This window comes from Drosophila bipectinata, chromosome XR, assembly GCF_030179905.1.
Source record: "Drosophila bipectinata strain 14024-0381.07 chromosome XR, DbipHiC1v2, whole genome shotgun sequence".
Lineage (NCBI taxonomy): Eukaryota > Metazoa > Arthropoda > Insecta > Diptera > Drosophilidae > Drosophila > Drosophila bipectinata.
The window spans coordinates 24,684,057-24,708,995 of record NC_091735.1 but is presented as its reverse complement, the minus strand read 5'-3'; the positions used below and the strand labels follow the sequence as shown (position 1 = coordinate 24,708,995).

Below are 24,939 nucleotides of genomic sequence, written 5' to 3'. Positions count from 1 at the left end.
TAACCAAGTAGCCTGGTAGAAATTTTGCTGGAACTGTCAGTCGGGGAGCTAAGCTGTGCTCGGATCTGAGTTCAGTTTTATTCAACCGTGTTCGTGTTAACAACTCCTCAGTCGGAGTTGCTGCGAATTCCGAAGTATATTTTTTTTCGGTTTACCTTGCTATCTCAGGCAAGTCAAAAAATATTCAGAAATAAAACCCGAAAACTAGTTTAAAATAAAAGTAAGTAAAGTAACATTACAATGGCGAAGATTATGGACGAAAATGAGGTAGCTTCTGCGCTGTCATCAGATTTGGTGAGTACTCGAGATAATTATTTGCATTTTGCTAAAATATTTGGTTTTTGTTAGCCATACTCGACTGCCCCTTCAGGGGTAGGGCAAGGCGATGCTGCTCAGACTGGAGGAGCTATTGTAGGAGTATTGGTAGGAGGCCGTAATGGAAGCGATGCTGGAGGAGCTCTTAAGGAGAACAGTGCTGACGAAGGCCTTAAGGTAGGCGATGCTGGAGAAAGAGCTAAGGGAGGCGATGCTGGTGGTAATCTTAAGGAGAACTGTGCTGAAGAAGGCATGAAGGTAGGCGATGCCGGAGGAAGTCTACAAAAAGGCGATTCTGGAGAAGGATCTAAGGCAGTCAATGCTGGATTAGATCTTAAGCGAGACAATGCTGGTGAAGGCCTAAAGGGAGGCAATGCTGAAGGTCTTCAGAAAGGCGATGCTGCAGAAAGCCTACAAGTAGGCGATGCTGTAATAGGTCTAGGCAATGTTGGAGAAGGCCCTAAGGGCACTGTTGGAGGCCCTAAGGAAGGCGATGCTGGTGAAGGCAATGCAGGAGGCGACGTAGTTAATGACCGTGCAGTCGGAGAAGCCAATGATGCGATTCAAGCCACAGGAGAAGGCATCAATGAAGTGGAGGCACCAGAAACCAGCCACGGTGATGCTGGAGTAGGAAATGTAAACCAAAGCATTGAGGAAATAATTTACGAAAGCGATGACGACGGAGTCTGGGAAGGTAGCTACTCCGGGTCAACCACAAGCATCAACCGCGGCCAAAGAACCACAGGCATCCGCTTTGGTGACTGCAACAGTAACCACCCCGCCCGAGAGCGCAACGCGCCCAGAAACTATGATCAGGTCACCGTAAACGATGGCTCTGGCGACGAGAACGCGACCCATGAACGCAGACCTTATAGCCGATATCCAGACTATCCAGACTCCAGTAATAACTCGGACGACGAAATGTCCGAATATCTCTACGAGTACGAAGAGAACGTTGTACGCCGCCCACACAACCCAAGGGAGGAACAGGCCGCGGTTGGACGCGTTGGCAGGATTCGTGGCAGACGTCGTAGCCGCGCCGTGACGGATGCATCACCTAATGTGAACAAGAACAAGAAGCGTTTCGGAATTCGTCTCTAAAACGGAATAGTTTCAAAGAATATCTATTAGTTTGTTGGACCAAAAAAAAAAAGGGCCTTGGGAACTTAAGCCAAACCGTCTAAATTAAATTTAAAAAAAATATCATGTTAAATAAAATTTAAAAAAGAATTAGTTATGTTACAACAAAGATAGCAAGATAGTTTTTTAACTTATTAATTATTTTAATTTTAATATTTAAAAGAATGTCTTATTATTTTAAGATATTATTGTAAATAATTTTAAGATTTTCAAATGTGTGGTGCAACCAAATGTCGACCAATTTTCGCCTGTTCTCTGTTTTGGATTACCAGGCGAACAGAAATCATTAGAAAGTAGCCGAAATCTTTCACCGTGACGTCACAGGAGGCAGAAACGTGGGTGGTAATGTGTTTTTCGACACCACCCACAGGCACACAAATAGTTGCCCCATTTTGGCCTCCAGAGGATCTTAATCACGCAGGCGCCAAAACCCAAGTCGGAAATTAAAACAAAGGATTAAAGGGATTTATTGAAATTTTATGATTTAAACTCATAAAATGTAGAGGAAAAGTGCTTGTAAAAATTTCAAGAAACAAACTTTAAATATTGTATGTTTATTGTTTTTTTATTATAGTATTATAGTTTTTTATTCCCTACTGCTATAAATACCTTTTCCAAACAGTTTAAAACATCCCCCATTAAAATCTGTTGAGAAACAAGCGAGTTACAAACACTTTCATTTTGAATTTGGCGCCCTCGCGCGCAACCTTGCCGCCGGCCATTTTAGAATTCCCAACCGGTTCAAGCAGGGGACAAGTATAAATACAGCGTCGCTGCCCGGAAATCGCTTTTCAAAATACACAATATCTTAGCCATTTCTCAACCGATTTGCATGAAATTGGTCTTAAACGACTCGGACGATCGAAACTAAGCGATCTATGAAAAAAAATTTCAAGATTTTTGTCCAAAAATTTGTGAGATGATTTTTCGAAATTTTTTGGCATCAATCGCTTAGTTAGGTTCCCCTGAATCGTTTAAGACATTGCTCGTCGAAATCGGTTCAGAAATGGCTGAGATACTATGTTTTTGAAAAGTTGTTTTTGCGGCAGCGACGCTCTATTTATACTTTTCCCCTGCTTGAACCGGTTGGGAATTCTAAAATGGCGGCCGGCAACCATGATGGCCGCCGCTCGAAGGCGCTTACTTCCAAATTGTAAGTGCCGATATCTCAGTCATTTCTGGACCGATTTTAAAAAGGATTACCATTTTGGAATCAGGAACTTAATGGCTTTTGATCTGCATTTGAACATTTTTCAAAAATTTCCAGTCGATTTTCGGCAATTTTTGTGATGTTACCCCTTGTGAAATTTTTGAAAATTGGGTTCAGATTTAAGTTTTCCAGATTTAAATGGGGAGTGATAGTACTCGAAAATACAAGATCGGGAAGGTACAACATTCTCGGATCAGACAAGTATTAGCAGAGTTATAGCTTTGGGAAGATGACAAGTTTCGATTTTTTTAGAAACTCTATTTTTCCAAGCTCTCCTTTTTGGAATTATTTAATGATTTTTATGGTTTTTAATATAAAAAACGTACCTCTTTATTGTCTAAAAAATATATAAACAATTTAGGTTATTTTTGCAAAAAAAATTTCATTTTTTATTCACATAAAAAGAGATAACGAGCAGATAAATATTTAGTCTGTAAGATGGATATAGGAGGGGCTGTTGCTGGATGGTTTTGCTTCTCAAAGGGTTCTGGTTCTAGAATTTAGAGGTTATGTTTAGGAAGTGATCTAGTTTGTGGTTGGTTTTAGTGATTTTTCAGCTTTTCTGCACTCGGGCAATAAGAACATCAAAAATACATTCATTTTATTCATTTTTTTTTTTGTAAAGTTAGATATATATAGTGTTTTCGGGGGTGTATATATATATATATGTATATATATAGCATAAATTATTTCTTTTTTTGTATATGTGTATAACATTTAACACTAACAATTCTTAAGCGCTCTCTCTCTCTCTCTCTCTCTCTCTGACTCTCTTTCTCTTTCACTCTGGCTCATGCTATCTCGCTTGTTTTCGCGTTCATTCATTGACTTTTGTAACATTTAATGAGGAATATATGCAATCTCTGAGATTGTTTAACACATTTATCGACTCCATAGTTGAACATCTAGTTTACGTATGTCAATCAAATTGTTTATCAAGCTTTACGTTAATTAATTAATAATCAATACAAATACAAATACACAAAAAAAAAAAAACATCTTGGTATATAATTATTAATTGTAGCAGCCTGTTGCTTTCTTTGTTTCAGTTGTTTTTGTTTTTCTTTAAAAAATATTCAATTCATTCTTGGGAGTGGGGCGAAATTCGTGGTTCGTTATATCGATAGAATACGGTAGTACATTACATTTTACATACATACATATTTTTAAGTTTATAAATTAGTGTTTTGTGTGTGTTTGTGGGTTTTTGTTTTTCTTTCAAATGCAGATTTCTTTTAAAATTTAAAAAAATGAATTTTTTTTAATGCTACACTGCTACAATTAAATCGCGAATTCTCGTTGTAGGTTTTGTTTGTCTGCTTTTTTGTGGTTTCACTGTAATACACTCTATATGGTGGTTGGTGATCTAAAGGATAACTCTCCGATATCTGGCTTACGAAACTAATTACATAACAACTATCAACATTAAACATACAATATATAATTATAATAATAATAATAATAATAATCATAATAATAATAGTAATATATATATTTTTTATATAATAGATAATAACATTAGTTACAGTTTCATTTTGTGTGTGGGGTGTGTTTTTAGGGGTATTTGGATGTGTATTCCTTCCATTCCTATTTAAAATTTAAATTTAAATTTAATAAAAAAAAAACCATAAAATTGCATTTCTCTTTAAATCAAAAAAGTCTTTTGGAATTCCTCGCATATTCATTATATATTCGTAGCTACACATAAACATATATAATATATATTATTTATTTTTTTTTTATAAATTATTAACTGTATATAATCGTAATTAGTTTTTTTCGTATTTGTTTTTGTTTTTTAACCAAAAAAGAAATTATATTTTCCAACTTAACTTAAATCCCAAAAAGGTAAGATTATTTTAAAAGAAAAAAGGAAAAATTTACAAATCAGACTTGAAACAAAAAAAAATATATATATATATATTTTACAATGTAATAGGGAATTTTTGTTAGATTTGTTCATTAATTTTCCATTTTTTTCGGGAGTTGATTTTCTTTTTTTGTTTTGTTTTTTTTTTTTGTTTTTAGGTATATGGCAGTCGTTATCATTGTTTTTATTTTTTAAACCTTTTGAGATAAGATGACTTTTTTCTTTCAAAAATCAATATTTAAATGATAGCAAAAAAAAAAAATTATATTTTAATATAAACTTTATACCTAAAACGTAATCAAAAGCTACAATCTATTAGTGTTTTGTTTTTTTTTGTTTAGTTTTCTGGTCAAAAAAATTGGTCGATTTTGTGAAACCATTTGTTGAAAATTTTGTCCGTGTTTTTCGGTTTTGGGTTTTGGGTTTTCTACAATAAAGATATTTCTCTTAAAACTAGGCCTGTGTAGGAGTAACAATTACTGTTATTTCACAAAAAAATATAGAACAAGTCCACGTAGTTTAATTTGTTGATCAGAAGCCGTTTAAACTGGAATAAATGGAAAGTTTTTTAAGACTTTATAAATAAAAAATATTTAAAAAAAAAACTCACGCTGATCGAAGGTGCTCGGATTGATGTAACTGATCAGATCCTGGTCCGACATGGTGGTCAGCTCCTGGGGAATAGGTGGCTGGACGGCCACCGCCGCAGCAGCTGCCACAGCGCCCACAGCCGCCGGCAGGATGCTGCCCGCCGTGGAGGGCGCAGAGGCCTGTTGGGTCATCACCGCACCGTTGGTGGTCACAGCGGCGGTGGCCACCGATTTCTGCAACGCATTCTCGCTGGCCAGCGCCACGATCAGAGATTCTTGCGGTGTCGGCGGCACCACCGGCATATGATGACCTGTCACATGATGATGCTGAGTCACATGATGACCCCGATGGCTGGCCACATGACGGCCGTGATGATTCATCGACTGGAAGTTGGCGGCCTCCACAGCGACGGCTGCCGCGGCGGCAGCTGCTGTTTCCGGCGTGCCCGAGTGGTTAAGCAGAAGATTCACCAGCGGATCTCCGGATGCACTCTCCACGGCGGACGGGGGGACCACAGCTGCCCGGTAATGGTGCTGCTCCTGCTCCTGGGTTGTTATAAAGTCGGCCGCCGCCTTGATAATCATGTTGCTGACGGCCGTGGAGGTCGCGGTGGCAGCCACCTCGGGCTGCAGGACGGCCGGCGTGGGCGGCATGGCGTCCACTACACCCACACCGGTGGCCGCTGTTGGCGGGCTCATCATAATGTTGCTCAGGGCGAGTGCCGCGACGGCGGCGTCCTGCTGGGTGGGCTCCGGCTGCATGGCAATGTCGTTCAGGATCGAGTTGGCCATGGTGACCTGGTGGGGGGCCAGGATGTTGGGCACTACAGCGGTGGCGGCGCCATTCGCCGAGCACAGTATGGTCGACGGCGACACGGCGGGATTCATGATGATGTCGGTGGACAGGCCGCCGGATACATCGACGGGTGCGGGCGCGAGACCGGCTGCTCCGGCCAGAGCGGCTGCCGGCTCCGAATTGAGTATGATGTCCTGGGTGAGGGGTGAACTGTTCGGCGAGCTTTCTGTGCCGCTCAACGAGCTGGACGAGTTGGTGGAGCTCAACGAGAGACTCCGCTCGAGGACGACATTGGGCGGTGCGATGCCCACCTTGGCCTGGAGGATGTCCGTGAGGGCGTGATCGATCACGGCCGAGGTGGTGAAGAGAGCCGGTTCGGAGGTGCCGTTGCTGCTCACCACGGACGTGGACTTGGTTAGCTCGTCGATGAACTTGTGGACCTGCTGTTGTTGCTAAAAAAAATTTAAAAAATTAATAAAAAATAAAAAAAAAATTAAAAACCCAAGACCCACCTGCTGCTGTTGAACTTGAACCTGCACCGCCGGCTGTTGCTGCTGCTGCTGCTGCTCCTGCATTTGTTCCTGCATCTGCTGGACCTGCTCCTGGATCTGCTGCTGGACCTGCTCCTGTATCTGTTCCTGCATCTGCTGGTGCTGCTGCACCACATGCTTCACAATCTCATTCTTGACGGCCAGTTCCACGGCAACAGCCACAGCAGTCGGATCGATGTCGACGGCGGCGGCCACCGCGGCAGCCGTTGCCGGAGCCACCACGGCCGGGAAGCCGGGCAGGCTGTTGGACTGGTCGTACATGATGGTGTCCATGCTGGTCTTTCGGGCGAAACGATGATGATACTGCAGGGCGGCGTTGGGACTGTCCGGCGTCGATTCCCCGGTGAGGGGACTGTGCGAGCTGCTCTCATCCAGTAGCTCGGTCTTGAGGGCCTCGGCACTGGCGGCCACGGCATTCAGATGGACCAGCTGCTGGTCGGTGATCATGGGCGTGGCACTGGGCAGGGAGGAGCGACGGACGCCCATCGGTATTTGGGTGGTGATCGGTGGCGGCATCATTCCGGAATCGATTTCGTGTTTCGCCTCGACGGCATCCCCCACCACACCCGATGAGTTTGGATTGCCGGACGCTGATCCGGAATTCCAGCCACTGGAGACACCGCTGGAGCCGTTGGAGCCACTGGCGCTGGGCGCTGCTGTGGTGTCCATGAAACTGCTCACATCTACAAGAGGAACAAGATAACAAAAAAACGGAGAAGGCCTTTTAATAATCACATTTTGGTGGTTGGATCGGTTTTTGTTTTTTTTTTTTTTTAGAAAATGGGCGTTCCTGTTTTTTTGTTTGGAGAAAGGGGGCGGGGCGAGGTCGTGGGGGTGGACGTATAATAAAAAAATCATAATCGAAAATAAGATGTAATAACAAAATATAAAGATATAAGGGATCTGAGAGAGTGGGTCTGTTTCCTAAGCCGGGTTGTCTAAAAAAAAAAAATTATATATATATATATAGATATAGATATAGGGTCGCAGAGAGAGATCTTTTGAAGTTCCAATGCTTTTCTTAAATTTTGATTTAATTTGCCAAACTACTACTTAGAAACTAAAAACAAACTTAAGCTAGATTTTAAAGAAAAGCACTCGAATTCTTCAGATCTGCCATCTCCGCGGTTATTTCTTAAAATACGCTTAGACTCTAGTTAATTCTAGTTGGTCTATGATTACTTTTTAGAGGTAAACCTTAAGGCTAGATGGTTCTTATGCTTGGTTCTCGCAAAAACACACCATTCGCAGGGTCATTCGTTCAAGAAAAGGGCGAAGAACAGAGATGTCATGTCAGAAGGGAACAGCAGAATCCATTCAAATCAAATGCAGAAAACGCCAAAATATTTTGCAAATAAATCAGACAGACTCTTAAATCTGCAAACATTATTTTACAACAACAATCAGAACTAGATTATATTATTCAAATCCCCCAATTAAATCAACAATCTCTCAACAATTATGCACCAAACCCTTTCACGCACCCTTTCATCAACATTCCAACACTCATTCCAACACTTATTTCAACACTGATTCCAACATTCAAAGCCTTAAAGTAGAGCACTAATTCTCGACAAGAATTTAAGAAAAACACCAACAACCATACTTGCAAGCTCACACTTTAAATTCCCTAGAAACTAAATTAAAATTCTCTCAACAATTCACCAACAAATCAATCACACCAACACACTCCAAGCTATGAATCTTATACTTTAAGCTTATCAACTACTTCTAAAGGTTCCAACTTAAATTTAAATGCTTAATTTAAAAGTTTTATGGTTTTTATAGGGATTAGTAGTAGTACTTCCCCAAGCGGGTGGGCATTGATCTAAAAAGCTGTTGTCTGGTCTCTAGGCGTAATGTTGAGGCTCTGAAGTCGAGCAATGCTTCAATATTCCACTCGTTCTAGACGAGTCCCATCACTACCACCTCTTCACTGTTGGATCTTTCAGAACAAGTTCCCGCTATATATTTCTATATCTAGTTTCAGTCTAGTCAGTTTCTATCCCATGGGTCTCTCTCATCGTTGAGAACTGAAGAACTTCTGTACATGATTTGTGTGATTAGTTAGAGGAGAACAATGACAGTATATATATTTATATATATATTTTGTATCAATCATTGATGTAGAAATGAAGATTCATTAGATACTAATGACTGATTTCGATAGTTCCCCTTGAAAATAATCGTTCAATTGTCAGAACTAATTCCAGTTCGATGAATAAACTTTGACAGGACAGGACACAAAACTGATTATATACTGAGATTCCACTGATGGTGTTAGCTTTTTGGATATCCAGATGCTTAAAAGGTAAAAATGGTTATATATGTGATATGAATCGGGTTTCCCTTAAAGTTAATTATTATGATAAATGTGTGTGTGTGTGTGTGTGGGTGCAGGTGTGTGGGTGTGTATGTTTAGGGGGGTAGTACGTGTTTAAATTAATTAATAGACATATAGAAAAATGGTTTACGAAATGGCAAAAAAAGAATTTGTACGTTGGTTGTAATATTTTTTTGGTCATTTTTTTTTTCGGTAAAAGTCTGATGGTTTTTGTGTTTTTTGGATTTTTTTTTTGTTTAACCAGTACCCTAAAAAGTATCCTTGGAGCTTGGAGCATTAGAGATGAGACTAAAGATGAGCTGATGTGTGTGGTTGGCTGTTGAAGGTAGAAGAGTCGATGGAGTTCCGTCGCAGGTCATCGGTCGGTCATCTAATCCGGTGTTTGTAATCGCTGGCTTGGTTGATTTTTTTCTCATTTCCATATCATTTCATTTTTTTCTTTTTTTTTTTTGTGTCTGTGTGACGTGTATGGGTGTGTGAGTATTTATCGACCGATTGCTGTGATAGCTTCGATTAATACGATTGTTCTTTCGATCATTATCGATATCATCGATATTTCTGTTTTTTTTTTTTTTAGAATCCAGCGTTGCTTTCCAGGCAAGCTTTCTCGGTGGCTCTTCGTTTGCCGCCTATAATTCTATTAATATATTTTTGCTGTTGTTGTGTATTTATATATATATATTTATTGGATATATATATATAGAGATACAGGTGTCTATATTAATGACTTAATTTTGCTTTAAATTTTGGCCTTGCATTTTATGGCACTCAAAATGTTTACATATTTGACTATATAGTTAGATTGAGCACCTAAATTGCTAAGAAAAGGGGAAGGAGGAAGAATATAAAGTAAAAAATATATATATGCATATTTTTTGGGGATTGTTTTTTTTTGTCTTATTTTTTTTTATGTAAGGGAGTAAAGAGTTAGTTTTTTTTTTAATCCTGATAATCTTTTTTTTCCTGACTTTTTTTTTTGCGAAAAAAAACAGGTTAGAGAGGGTCACTGCCTTTGTGGTTTTTGGTGGATTTTCTTTCTTTCATAAAATCCTTACGATCTTCTGCTGCTTCTGCTGTGTGGCTGCTTATTTTTCTTCTTTGGTATTTTGTTGAGTTTATATATTCGGTATTTTTGGTATTTTTTATGATATTTTGTCTTCCTTCATCTGTTATTTGTATAAGGGGGGCAGGGGTATTTCGGGTGAATATTTTTTGGGGTCGAAACATGATCAAGAAAACTCTGCACTTCCAAACGACCAAAATACACACACTCAAGCAAACAAGTTCAAACATGTTCCCAGGCACGCACTCAAACACACCCAAACATAACCAAACATTCGCACGGAAACCGCGAAATTCTAGAAAAATTCAACTCAAATTCAATTCAATTCGATGAAAGTATTCTCTACAAAAAAATTCAATTCTTTGCAATTATTTATATGAGAAAATATAATAATATTCTTCATCATCATCATAATCATAATCATCGTCATCATCGTCATGGAAAAAAGGATCAAATCAAATACAAATACAAAATACATTCATCCCACAGAGTTGTTTCGATCAGTTCTTTCCACTTTTCTGCTCATCTTTTTTTTTTTTTTTTTAATTTTTTTTCTAATTTTTATTTTTTTTTTCTTGAGCAGAGAAAAAAAGAAAGGGTCAGAGATATATATAATAGAGTGTGAGATAGAGAGTGAGACAGCGAGTGAGTTGGGGGTGGGCGGGGGAGTTTTCTTCTTTTTTTTTTTTTTGGGAGAAACTTTCCTTTTTTTTTTGTCTCTTAATCATTTATAATTATTTAATTTTAATTTGAATATTTTTTTGTGATTGATTATTCTGGTTTCTTGTGCTTATAAATTAAGTAATATATTTGTTTATATTTTTTTTTTTCTATTTTTCGCTTTCCGATTGGGATTTTTTCGTTGATTTCCTACTTAGTGTACTAATTATTTAATGATTTATTTTTAGACATCGATTTTTTCATGCGTTATTCGGTGCAAAACAACAGTATAATGAATTATCGAGGGAATATGAGAAATAATTGGCAGGCAGGCAGGAATATACATATATATAGATATGATAATGACATGAAGCCCAACATTTTTGGGGGAGAAAATATGACGAAAAAAGTGAAACGAAAATCTTAGACTATGACTAGCTTGACTTGCAAGTGCATTAGGTCACATTGGCCTGTCAGTGTGGCCATGCTGTTTGCCAAAAATATTAACATGACGAATCATGAATTCCCATTGAATTTTTGCGTTCAACTTTCTTTGTTCGTTTAGTCCACATTCTACAGACTTGCTAATTGTTAAATATATGTATATATATTTAATAAGAAATTTTAAACAAATTTTTTAGGTAACAAAAATACCATTTTTTTTTAAGGAGAGGTTAAAGAACTGAATAACGCATGAAGAGATCTGATTGTTATTATTATTATTATTATTATTATATTTTTGTTGTACTAAGTTAAATATTTTCTAACTTCCTAACCGCAAAAAATAAATAAAGGAATACAAAAAAATATTTAAAAAAAATAAAATAATTGACTATTGCGGCAAAAGTAGTGCTAAAACATAAACTAATTATGATATGGTACTAAATATATAATTATTTGTAAGAAACTGCCTAAAAACTGACTACCTGTTTATACTTTTTCTTTTTTTGTTTAATAATTTCGATATTTTTCCTTTGGTTTGATTTCGTTTTCGTTTCTTTAAAGCAACCTCCATGCTGGGAGTAGATAGAATATTTTTGTTTGGTTTCTTTTTTCAAGTCTTGGAATATAGTTATGAGAACACTTAGTCAACAAATAGATACCTTGGGCGTGGATTGTGTTACTTAACGTACTGGCCGCCGCCAGCGTCGTGTATTGTCCCTTGGGCGTGTAGGTGAAGGTGTGCGGTTCGCTCTTCTTGCCGCTCGATATGATCGACACCTGCACCTGGACGGGCTTCAGGATGTTCTGATGCAAATACGGCGGTACTGTGCATATCAAATGGGTCTACAAAAAACATTCCATCATTAATATATTAATTATAATATTATTATAAAAGTAGTTACCTGATGCAAATACTCCTTATCCGGCAAGACACTCTGCTCCCACAGGGCAGCTGTTCCTCCGATCAGTTGCTGACGAACTGCTATCTCCGTGGCAGGATCATCGCCGTTGACACTGTCGTACGTCTCCTGGAACACAACATGCGTATCCTTGAGGAAGTTCTTGCCAATGATGAAGAGCTCCAGACCACCATCGACGGGACAGGAGTTTAAGGACTTTTTGCAAATCTCTGGGACACCAGGTGGTTGAGCTTTAAAATAATATTATTAATAATAATGATATTTATAATATATATTATAATAGTACTCACTGCAAATGATAGGATTCGAGCAGACTTGAAGGGTCTCGGTGGTGCCATCGTCGCGGGTATATTGGGTGCGGAACACCATGCGGCAGCGGGTGGATTTCTTTTTGTTCTTCTGGGCGAGGTGCTCGGGGAAACGGTGTTCCACATCCACATTGCGTTCCTAGTTGAGAAGAAAGGAATTAATATTATTAATCTTTACATAGATATTTTTATAAAAATATATGATAACCGGTACTATATCATTTGAAATATTTATAAATAATAATGAGATATAGACATTAGGCCCTTTGGGATCTATTTAAGCAGAGCTATCTGATACCAGAGTTTTTATAGAGAATTATGTACTATATGATATCATAAAGTACCCTTTAAAAATGGTTTATAGGGTGTTCTATTTTTATAGGGATTTTTAGACATGTCTAACCAACACTATATGATACCCCATACTACTAACTTTTATTTAATAAAAATTGATCATTTTTTTAGGTTTACTTACAGAATAATTAAATTTTTTAAATAAAGAAAAAATTATAAACGCAGTAAAGGACATTGAAGAAAGACTATTTCGACTTATAAACCATAAACCCCCCAGCTATATCGTTCATATCCATAAACCTTACCTTTAGGATACCAACGCAATCACAGGTAATGGTCATGTCCGTTTCGGGCTTGAAATCAATTTCAATGACCATCGTGCCGTCGACCTTCTTCTCGTTGCACTGAGTCGAGTTCTTGCCGGCCACCTTGCAGGCCTGGTAGAACATATGCGGGGCCACCCGACCAATATCCGTCCCAATGAAGACCTGAAGTACGGCGGATTTGTCATAACCGGTTAGCCGGACAATCGGAAAGCCATTGCCACTCCGATCCTTGACGGCGCCACGGCTGCCTTCGGTCTGGTAGCGAGCCCGGTGCTGTTGCTCCGGCTGGGAGACGATCTCCAGCTGGACTTGGCCGTCATTGGAGCTGGCGATGCTGTTGAGTGGGGTCTGGGGTTGCCGTTTGTTGGCCACTCGGGTCACGGTACGGGCCGAAATAAATCTAAATCGGAGGAAGATTGAAAATTTTCCAATATTATTATTATTCAAAAAAAAACAGTTTAGTTTATTTATCTTTTAAAAGGTATAAAAATGATACAAAAAAAATTGAAGGAAGAAAAAATCGTTAAAATGTCTTGGATTATGTACTTGAACTTTTTCGGTTTGAATGTGCGATTTGGATATGGATTTAGCATTTGAGTTTGAAATGATTTATGACTGGCCGAGAAATAAAAAAAAACAGGAACAGGCGGCGGTATGAGATGATTTTTAAAAAGTTAGCCACAAAAAAATACACAGGAAAAAAAAGCTAACAAAGCTACAGATACATAGATACAAAAGATGCAGATGCAGATACTGATACTGAGATTTTTTGGTTCAATATGTAAGAGCTTTTGGAAAAAATGTGAATGATATATGACTTTTGTTAATTACACACACACTCACTCACACACACACACACATACGCACCTATACACTTGAAAAAATTTTGCACACATACATGAAACATTTAACAATTTTTTTTGAAATTTTTCTTAGATTTTTTTTTTGCCAAATTGTTTACAATTTTTTATTTTTTTCGAAATTGTTTATTCTTTGTTTACCAACACACACACACACACATATGCATCACTCTCTCTCTTTCTCTTTATATATTGTATATATGTACAAGAAGGTATTTATTTATTTATGTACATATGTGTAGGTGTATATAGAGAAAGACAGGAACAAACACACATTGAGAACAATTATTATTAAAGAACAAAAGTCAAAGTCATCAAACTAAACAAACGCGTTTTTTCTTCGCCTCTGCAGTCTATCCAGTCTACAGTCTACAGTCTACAGTCTACAGTCAGCTCTGACTAAACAAAATTTTGTTTGTTTTCACAGTTTCGTTTTTTCGGTGATTTGGGCGATCTGCTTTTAAGCAATTTTTTGCCAATTTTTTCAAGGTTTTTTATTAAACACTTTCTAGGAGTTTTGGTTTTTTGATTAATTTTTGTTTCTTTTTCTAAAATTTGTTATATTTTTGGCTTTTATATTTTTGGTTTTCAGATTAATTGGAATAGTTTTTGGAAGCTTCGTCTTTCTGAGTATTAATTAAAATTTTATTTACTGTTAAGATTGGGTGAAATATTTTTATAATATTTTGAAAAAATGTTAGGTTTTTGATTAAATATTTTTAAACACCTTTTTGAGGTACATTTTTGTATAATTTTGTTTATTTTGCAATTTTATGCAAAATTTGAAAAAATCGAAAACAATGAAAAATTTCAAAAAATATGTGGTTCTAAAGTAACACTTAATTTGAAACCACTTTTTCCATACTTAAAATTCCTTTTTAAAGAAACTTCTTTTAAAATAATTATTAATTAATTTTCTAATTTCTTCTTTTTTAAATTTTCTTTTTTTTATAAAGTTTTGTTTTTATAATTTATCGATAAAAAATCGATTGTAATCCAAGAAAAGTGTCTTTTGTAGATTCTATCTATTTAAAAATCTGAGCCACCTGTTTCTCTGTGTTCCTGTTTATTTTTGTATAGCTTTTTAGTAAAATTTTGAAAGTTTCTTAAAAAAAGCTGTAGAAAAAAAAATATATATAAATATTTGTAAAAAAAAAATAATTTTAGAGCAGTTTTATATTTTATGTTCCTAAATATAATTTGTCCGGAATTTATGTTTTTGTTAATTTAGGTTTTAAATATTTAAGTTTTCTTTTAAATTTTGGTAAAAATAACTTTGAAATTTTTTTTTAATTTCGAAATTTTGATTTTAATTTGGAAGTTTTGTTGTTTAATTTTTGTTTCCTGGAAAAAGAGAACGCGGCTTACTTTGTCTCATTGCCAATGTTGTTTTTGTTGTTGTTGGGACGCGACAGAAGGCTGACAGTGATAGTGGGCGTGGCAGGCGTGGCAGAGGCTGAGGCTGTGGCTGTGGCAATGGTGGGGGCGGTCGGCGATGTCTCCACGGAGGAGCCAGAGGCAGAGGAGGAGGCTGGCGAGGCGGAGGTGGCCGCCACCGAGCTGGCAATCTTGCGAATGAACTCGTCCTCGCTGCAGGCATCATCGTTGTCCAGTTCCACCTGGTTGCACTCCAATCGCTTCCGCTTGATGTGCTTGCCACGATGATGATTATGATGATGATTATGATGGTACTGGTGCTGTCCTTGCTGCTGCTGCTGTTGTTGCTGCTGATGATGATGTCCTGGCTGTTGAATAAATCCAGTATATTGGAACTGCTGCTGGGACTGCTGCTGTTGTCCAGGATGCAGGACCTGATGCTGGAAGGCATTCACCGCCGCCGCCACAGCCGCTTCGGTGGCCTGAAAGACGCCACCGAACGGATCCTGCGACACACCGCTGGAGGAGGATGTCGCCTCCCTGGTGGAGTCGTTTACGAATCCCGTGTCCTCGTCCAGGCTGCCCGTTGGCGTTGCCGTCGGCGTTGGCGTCGAATTGGCCGAATCCTCCGATGAGGACGATGCCGATATCAGATCCAGATCCTCCAGATAGTGTCCTCCCATCATTTTCTTGGCGTGACGCGATCTATTTTGTAGCGTATACATACATATATACAGACATTCATGTACAGGGGGGTGGTGGGGGATAGTGCTTAAAGGGGCTTAGAGGGACGCAGGGGGATACAATAGGGGGGATATTTATACACACACGCAACAACAGCAACAGAAAATACACACACTCTCGGACGCACACACACATTTTGGATTTTGAAAAATGTTTTTGAAGATTTTTAAGATTTTCTTTTTTTATTTTTTATTTTATTTATTTTAATTAAAATTTTGATTTTCGATTTAAGAAGAAGTCGAAGGTCTTGGGTTTCCTAATATTAGCTCCCAAAGACCTTCTTCTACCAGTTTCTAACTTTTATTCAATTTTTCCAAATTTTTCTAATAATTCTAGAAGAAATCAAGTTTCAAATCAATTTTTAAAATACTCTTTTTAAAACCCTAATTTTCTTTCTATTTTTTCCTGCCCTATTTTTTCTTAAAAAAAAAAATTTACCAACCAAGCAACAATGTAATCAATGTTTAATGTATAAAAAAATAAATGTTCACTTGTCAATTGCATCTATCTGTAATAACAAATTCCAAGCCAATCAATGTCCAAATGCATTTGCAAATGAACTCGAAAGCAGAAAAACTCAATGACTCTAAAATGAAAATGATTTTAAATAAAAAAGACAACTAAAGCAGCATTGGTTGTTAAAACAAATTAAAAAAATTAGCCCAAAGATACTGAAACAAAATTAATTTAAAAGAAAGTAAAAATAATTCTAAACGATTTCCCATTCCCATTAAAGTATTAGAAGCACACACATTAGCTAATAGAACTGATAACGACTAGTGTCATAATTTCCTGCGACATAATGCTAATACGTAACCTATATATTCCACTGCAGATCGTTCCTAACCCAAATCAGGTATAGGTATAGGTAATACTTTAAGAGATAATCGCAAGGAAATCACTATAAGCCGGCGGGAAAATGCTTTTCTTTAGTCTTGAATGTATTTCGGAGATAATTTTTGGAGCTTCGCTTAGCCGTCGGTAGTTAAAGGTATTCTATTGATGGCCAACGGTGCGTATAAGTGATATTTAAAAAAAATAAATAAACCAGAAATCCAATCAAAAGTCATTGGCCAAAGATGCGAGAAAGAAACGGCACAATGGCCGAAGAAAGAGACAGACTCCTAACCAAGTGGCCAACAAAAAATAAATTAATGCAAATGAAATTAAACGCCAAAGAATGTGTAAATTAAAAAAAACAACAAAAATTATAGAAGAATTATTAGCAAAAAAAACTAGATATTTTTATATAAAAAAAAATATTAAAATAAGGAATAAAATCCCAAGAAAATAAAGAATGAAAAAAATAAATATTTTAATTAAACAGATCAATCACATACTTGCATAAGTTATAATAGTTATTCCTTATTTTATTTATGTTATTATTATTTTTTATTTTAACTCCCTATTCCCTATAAAAAGTCTTTAATTTATAAAAAAAAAACTAAAATTACATCTATTATTGCACTATTAATGGCACTACAAATCATAAACAATAAAAATACAAGCCAACTACTAAACAAGCAACTACTGATTGTACCTCCAATTAACCAAAGCCCTAAAATAAAGTCCTCAATAAAAAAAATCACAACAACTTTTTTTTTTTCATTTCTTTCTTTTTTTTTTTTTAATTTCCGAGTTTTTTTTCTAAAGAGATAAGGGGCAACCCCAAAAGCCACGCTGAGATTCACAAACTGCAATTTGCAGTAAAATTGATAAGCTGATAAGATAATAAAAAAAAAAAGAAACACTGATAGAGACATGCAATTACAAAGGCTATAAAGTAAAAAAATAAAAAAAGGTATATTTAAGTAATTATAAAAAAAATCACTCAAACACTCCAAAACAATAGCAAACATACAAAATACTCGTATTAAAGTAAAAATTTAAAAGAAAATATTAAGCCGTTTCCAACTTTAGCTGTTTTCCACTTTCTCTTAACTTTTCTTAAGTTTTTTATACTTTTTTTTTATAAATTACAATCCGTATTATTCCACAACACGATACTCTCCATGCCAAGCTTCAAAATAAACTGAGGGATGTGGAAGACAGATTTCGGCTTTTAAGCCTGATAGCTTTTCCCGATTTCTTCCGATTTGCGATCGAAAGGCATTATACTCCCGAACTCCCGAGCTTGGCTATTTGATCCCCACCCAAAACACACCATGGTGGTTCCATTTAAATGCTCAGTATCTAAGTATTCTCTTACGGGTTCTATAAACAAAAGACTGCAGTTCCGTATGTGGAAGCCACGCTTACAGCTGCTCGTAATTATTGGAAATTAAATGGGAAAATATTAAAAGGGTTATAAGTTGCGAGTTTTAGTTGTAAAGCTTTTTCTATAAGTGTGATTAACCCAAGGACCAATGAACCTTTGAACTAAAGCTATCTATGAAGTACTTTCTAGAGTAGAGTAGAAATAATAGTAGAATAATTGAAACCTAGTAACCATAACCATAACCTATAGGTACTGTACTTGTTTATAATATTTTTTAGGTATTTTAGAAGTTTTTTTTAGAGTTTAAAAAGGCATAGAACAAAAGATAAGAGTACTGACTATCATATAGTACAGAAACTCCACCAAGAAAGCATCTCTTTCATAAAAACGGACAATTTTGAACCCAAAACTTAAACTAAAATGTTAATTTCCATGTCATATGTGTGCGCATTTTTGTGGGTGAAGTGTGCATTTCATTATATTCTCTTACATAATACTGATTTCTGTTTTTTTTTTTTTATTTTTATTATTCTTTTGGCAAGGCAATCAAATCAATCAAAAATATTCATTCACTCCAAAAACCATGAATCAAACGCAGAACGAAATGAAATCATGAACTGGCAATTATCGCGAGTTTTGTGGAATTTCTTAAAAAAATTAAAAATAAACTCGCTTGGAAAATAAAAAGTTTTTTGAAAAAATGGCAAAGGGTGGGACGATTTAATTCGATAATAATTTTTTATATTTTTAATTTATTAAAATTTTTAATTAAAATTAAATAGAACTCACCTTGATACAGGTATCGCTCGTATTAAATGCTGCTGCGGTGAATGTTGCTGTTGTTGTTGTTGTTGCTGCTGCTGTTGTTGTTGCTGTTGCTGCTGGTGGTGCTGATGATGTTGCTGCAACGTGTTGCTTGCAACGGCAGCTGCTGCTGCGGCCGCTGCTGCCGCAACTGTATTGGTGAGAGCGCTATTGACCAGCAAGCTGGAACGCTGCTGTCCGGCCGCACTGCCCCCGCTGCCGCTTGCCCCATCGACCACGCCCCCCGCCGCTGCTGCCGCCGCCGCCGCCGAAGCTCGCAGCTCTGTGTGCTGATCGAAGCCGAGGCCGCTGTCGTTGGAGTTGTCGCAGGGGGGCGGGTGGGGGCGCTGTGGTATTCGCTTGCCAGGAACAAGTTTGCCAGGACCCGCCTTAAAAATGAAAAATATATATATATATTAATAAAATTATTTAAATAATTTATATTTATTTAATCCTGAGACATTTTTCCTGACGGATTCCCCTGAAAATGAGGATTTCCCCTATAGGGTCCACTGCGATGGCTATATCTTTCCCAATTCTTATCCGATTCTCAAGCGGAGTACCTTAAACGATTTGTGGATCGATTCTCCACCATTCTGCATCAAAATCCCGAGACAAAATATTTTTTCGATTTTTTGTCCATTTTTCCTGATGAGATCCCTTGAAAATGGTGTTTTCCCCTATAGGCCCACTGCGATGGCTATATCTTTCCCAATTCTCATCCGATTCTCAAGCGGAGTACCTTAATCGATTTGTGGATCGATTCTCCACCATTCTGCATCAAAATCACGAGACAAAATATTTTTCAGATTTTTTGTTTATTTTTCCTGATGGGAGGTATCCCAAGGTATGAAAATGGTGTTTTCCCCCATAGGGCCCACTACGATGGCTATATCTTTCCCAATTCTCATCCGATTCTCAAGCGGAGTACCTTAAACGATTTGTGGATCGATTCTCCACCATTCTGCATCAAAATCCCAAGACAAAATATTTTTTCGATTTTTTGTCCATTTTTCCTGATGGGATACCTTGAAAATGGTGTTTTCCCCTATAGAGTCCACTGCGATGGCTATATCTTCCCCAATTCTCATCCGATTCTCAAGTGGAGTACCTTTTTCGATTTGTGGATCGATTCTCCACCATTCTGCATCAAAATCCCGAGACAAAATATTTTTCAGATTTTTTGTCCATTTTTCCTGATGGGACTCCTTGAAAATGGGGTTTCCCCTATAGGGCCCACTGTGATGGCTATATCTTTCCCAATTCTTATCCGATTCTCAAGCGGAGTGCCTTAAACGATTTGTGGATCGATTCTCCACCATTCTGCATCAAAATCCCGAGACAAAATATTTTTTCGATTTTTTGTCCATTGTTCCTGATGGCATACCTTGAAAATGGTGTTTTCCCTATAGGGCCAACTGGGATGGCTATATCTTCCCCAATTCTCATCCGATTCTCAAGTGGAGTGCCTTAAACGATTTGTGGATCGATTCTCCACCATTCTGCATCAAAATGTCGAGACAAAATATTTTTCAGATTTTTTGTCCATTTTTCCTGATGGGATACCTTGAAAATGGTGTTTTCCCCTATAGGGTCCACTGCGATGGCTATATCTTCCCCAATTCTCATCCGATTCTCAAGTGGAGTACCTTTTTCGATTTGTCGATCGATTCCCCACCATTCTGCATCAAAATCCCGAAACAAAATATTTTTCAGATTTTTTGTCCATTTTTCCTGATGAGACCCCTTGAAAATGGTGTTTTCCCCTATAGGGTCGACTGCGATGGCTATATCTTCCCCAATTCTCATCCGATTCTCAAGCGGAGTACCTTAAACGATTTGTGGATCGATTCTCCACCATTCTGCATCAAAATCCAAAGACAAAATATTTTTCAGATTTTTTGTCCATTTTTCCTGATGGGATACCTTGAAAATGGTGTTTTCCCCTATAGAGTCCACTGCGATGGCTATATCTTCCCCAATTCTCATCCGATTCTCAAGTGGAGTACCTTTTTCGATTTGTGGATCGATTCTCCACCATTCTGCATCAAAATCCCGAGACAAAATATTTTTTCGATTTTTTGTCCATTTTTCCTGATGGCATACCTTGAAAATGGGGTTTCCCCTATAGGGCCCACTGGGATGGCTATATCTTCCCCAATTCTCATCCGATTCTCAAGCGGAGTACCTCAATCGATTTGTGGATCGATTCTCCACCATTCTGCATCAAAATCCCGAGACAAAATATTTTTCAGATTTTTTGTCCATTTTTCCTGATGGGATACCTTGAAAATGGCGTTTTCCCCTATAGGGCCCACTGGGATGGCTATATCCTCCCCAATTCTCATCCGATTCTGAAGCTGAGTACCTTAAACGATTTGTGGATCGATTCTCCACCATTCTGCATCAAAATCCCGAGACAAAATATTTTTTCGATTTTTTGTCCATTTTTACTGATAGATCCCTTGAAAATGGCGTTTTCCCCTATAGGGCCCACTGGGATGGCTATATCTTCCCCAATTCTCATCCGATAAATTCTAAGCTTTACTAATACAAATAGATCTTAAAATAAATACTCACCCTGGTAATAGTATGCAGCTTTCCGGGCAGTCCCTTACCCGGCTGTCTTTTCGATGGGATCCGAAAACCCTTTCGATGTATTCGGGCGCTCATTGTGGAGTTTGTGGACATGGTCATCCTCATGCCTGGAAATGGAAAAAATAAAAGAAAAAAATGAGTTGAATATTTCAAAGAAAATAAAGTGATATTGCTGTTGGTTGGAAAATCGAATAATCGAATATGGAATATAGAATATAGAATACTAGGAGTAGGTTCATTGAAACAAACAAAAGAAAAGAAGAACAAACCAGATAGAGGGGAAGATGTTGTCTGGGTTGGCAAGTTAAGTTACTTGACTGCCCATGGAAGCTGATAATAGCAATATACTCCGTCTCCGGATGAGGCCATTGAACTTCTCCCGGACACACACACACACTGTATGAGATTGAAAGTCCGCCGGAGAGTAATGGTCATGTATAGGAGGAGGGTCCATAGGAGAGTCCATGCTCTGTAGTTTTGCAAATTGGAACTGCAATTGCAATTGCAACTCATGTTTCATTGTTGATCTCAATTGAAGCTCAATTTTCATTTCCAGATTCTGCATTATTTCTGCACCCGATTGCCGTCTATATTTGTATATATCATCTGGCTTTTTTATTCTTTTTTTCCCATTTTTTCTTCTGTATATTATCATGGGCAACCCGAGCTTTGTGCAGAAGAACAACAGGAATTATGCTTCTGATAAGCAGCTCCTCCACTCGGCTAGAGAAACTCAACCCCAAAACCCCAAACATCCAAACCCAATTTCCCACAAAATAAATAAATTCGTCTCTTTCGGCTTGGGCTTCTTTATTTTTTTATTTGTTCATAAAAAAACGCCTCTATTTCGCAGTAACATTTAATTAAAATGCAAATCAATGGCAAATAAAAATTTTCATAATTCCGAAGAGGAGTGTGTGTAGTGGCTGTGAGAGAGTGTGACTGGGGATGGGTGTAATTTATTTTATTTATTTTATATTTATAAAAAGAGGCGCCTTTTGTTGGGATAGGCCTAAGAAAAAAAATAAAAAATACAGCTATACATGTGATATCCCTTTTTAAAGTGATAAGGTTTGGTTTTAGCTGGAGAAGGGTTTTAAATTCCTATATTTTTACATATTCCTACATATTTCTTATATTCTTGAGGCCCAAACTTTTAAAGTTTCATTAAAAATCCACCTCCCATATCTCTTAAAAGTCAATACCATTCCCGAATCGTGTGAAAATCGGTTAAAGAACAATACCATAAAAACACCAACCAACAACCAACCCTTGGTGGTTATATACATAAATATATGTACATTAAAAAAAAAACAATGACAAATATTTGTCCAAATTCCGTTTTTTAACACCTTTCGTACTTAAATTCCGGGGAAATTGGTTTTGGGAACCTCAGGTCTTCCACCTGAGAAGTATCCGTTTCGTTCCGTTCCCTAATTCCGGTAAAATCGTTAAGCAATTACGAGCTAATTTACGAGATAAAAATCGGGCAAACAAAAAAGCTCTTTTTTTTATTATTATTATTTTTTGATAGCAAAGCCCCAGCCATGAAAGCAAACAAACTTTGATCCTCAATTACGAAGATCCCCATCCAGTGACGTCTACATAGCATTTAAAATCTATAGCATTTATATCTTAAAAATATAAAATATAAAAAAAAGGTGAGAAAATCTGTTGAACTTTTGGCTTTTATGATACGAACAGAATCGGGAGAAAACACCCACGCGATCCGCACCCTTTTGGCCTAACCTTGGCTGCAAATCAAACAAACAAACAACAAATATTTATTGTTGGGCTTGTGGAACGCGTACCCGCCTACCTGAAACAAATCCGTATCCGTATATATATATATATATATATATGCTATTCGGACGGACATAGTCTAAGGAACCCAAAAAGAGGCCGGAAAATGGGCCCGTTATAGTATACCTGGGATCGGGGCAGATATGCAGATAAGATCGTTTGTGTTTCCAAGGGGGATAAACTGTAGAGTCATGCCCCGAGATACAGATACAGAGAATGAGATAGATATATGTATATGTAGAATGCACCGTGAGAAACAAAAGGAGATTATTAGAGATAGTCTGAAGAGTCTGAAGATAGTTTGGTTTATAATAATTCTTATATTCCATAATAGATTTTTTTTGAAATTTTTAGTCTACTTTCATTTCTCTCAGTGTACTTAGATACCGCCAGATAAATGAATGCCTTAACGATCCATGCCTTATTGTAATTTTTGTCGCATTTTTGTTTTGTTATCTATCTATGTATCCCTGAGATGAATGGCAGACTTTGCTCTTAAATTGCCAGACAATACCGGGCTTTAATTCAATTTCCACTATTAAATATATGTATATGAAATGTAGGTAGATCCCCCCCTCAAGACACATATATAGTTAAACACAGATGTTGGGCTCACACTCAACACAGAGTTCAGAAGTTCTATAATTAAACGCAGACTCCTCCGATAAAATGGCAGAGAGGTGAACGCGAAAAAAAAAAAAATTAAAAAAAAAAAAAAACAGATTGTCAATAAAACAATGAGGAAAAAACAAAAAACACAAATAAAACAATAACTGAAAGGGATCTCGAATTAATTTCAAAAGTATATTGAACCATAATGACCCACTGTACTCGCAAATAAACGACAAAAATATTTACCTTTTTTGGAAGAAAGGTAAAGGGTCTTGACATTATAGTCTTTTTTTCTTTAAAGACTATTTCTGAGATGCCTCTCCACTTGAAGTTCTTCTGTTATTAATTTTTTGTATTATTTTTTTAAATTTTTGTTCTTGTGGCGCCCATGTGCCCGGGGAGTGTAATCTTATCTTTTTCGGACCTGGCTAGCGCAAACTTGGCAACTGCGCGAAAAAAATAATAAACCAAAAAATGAAAAAAATTATAGCATTAAACAAGTAACAGTAATACCCAACTGGAACCAAAAACACCCAACCCCCTAAATAAAACCCGATATGAAGTTGGAAATTGAATCATCGGTCGTACTCATTCCCGAAGGAGATCTTTTTCGTAAAAAAAAATACTAGTAACCAAAGGTTGAGCTTTCAGAGAACTCTATCAATGATAATGATGTTGATTATTATTATTATTATTGTTATCAGAGGAGATTTTTGTTTCGAAAGCAATTATGGCGTGTTGCCAGATAAGCTGGCAAAGCCATTAGCATTGGATGTTGGGGATAGTGTGTCTAGATTTGCCAACATTATCGTTTATAGATTGAAAAAAAAAAAACATAAAGCTATAGCTATACAGCAAACATAGCTATAAGTCAAGGATAGTTTATTTCTAATAGATCCTTTTGGGAATTATCAAATTATCACTCACTTTTTGTACCTTTAACATTAACCCTTGAGACCTTTAAAACAGTAATAAAATAATACAGCAACTGATTTGCCCAGAAAAGAATTTTGAAAAATTTTGTAGAAAAAATATCACTTTTTATGAATTTGAGACCCGGTTCACTTCGGACCAAGTTTGAAGGGTCTTCAT

The 24,939-nt window shown here is 37.1% G+C and overlaps 2 protein-coding genes across 6 annotated transcripts in view; one reads left to right on the top strand and one right to left on the bottom strand.

The window, feature by feature from the left end:
- The first annotated feature begins 66 nt into the window (after positions 1–66).
- LOC138927749 (circumsporozoite protein-like) lies at positions 67–1,564 on the top strand. Its single transcript, XM_070282952.1, has 2 exons — positions 67–294; positions 349–1,564. Exons 1-2 carry the CDS (start codon positions 241–243, stop codon positions 1,414–1,416), a joined length of 1,122 nt encoding a protein of 373 aa, XP_070139053.1. The 5' UTR covers positions 67–240; the 3' UTR covers positions 1,417–1,564.
- Positions 1,565–4,545: 2,981 nt separating this feature from the next.
- NFAT (NFAT nuclear factor) overlaps positions 4,546–24,939 on the bottom strand; it is a 48,253-nt gene continuing 27,859 nt past the window's right edge. For 2 of the 5 annotated variants that reach the window (XM_017239122.3, XM_017239121.3), the window contains exons 2-10: positions 21,415–21,539; positions 18,820–19,223; positions 12,811–13,231; positions 12,194–12,350; positions 11,886–12,133; positions 11,643–11,826; positions 6,434–7,155; positions 5,146–6,373; positions 4,548–5,082 (exon numbers count right to left, since the gene is read on the bottom strand). In XM_017239122.3, the coding sequence (XP_017094611.2) occupies positions 5,078–5,082; positions 5,146–6,373; positions 6,434–7,155; positions 11,643–11,826; positions 11,886–12,133; positions 12,194–12,350; positions 12,811–13,231; positions 18,820–19,223; positions 21,415–21,539 (3,494 nt within the window). In that variant the 3' untranslated portion in view covers positions 4,548–5,077. Of the gene's footprint in view, positions 5,083–5,145; positions 6,374–6,433; positions 7,156–9,338; positions 9,635–11,642; positions 11,827–11,885; positions 12,134–12,193; positions 12,351–12,810; positions 13,232–15,059; positions 15,774–18,819; positions 19,224–21,414; positions 21,540–24,939 lie in introns of those variants that run through there. The other 3 variants (XM_017239119.3, XM_017239120.3, XM_070283118.1) reach the window with 3 other exon arrangements.

What these genes read in the sequence shown, in the direction of transcription:
- LOC138927749 (XM_070282952.1), top strand. Translation starts at nt 241, where the DNA reads ATGGCGAAGATTATGGACGAAAATGAGGTAGCTTCTGCGCTGTCATCA. An exon ending in CTGCGCTGTCATCAGATTTG is followed by an intron (nt 295 to 348) that starts GTGAGTACTCGA and finishes GGTTTTTGTTAG; the next exon opens with CCATACTCGACTGCCCCTTC.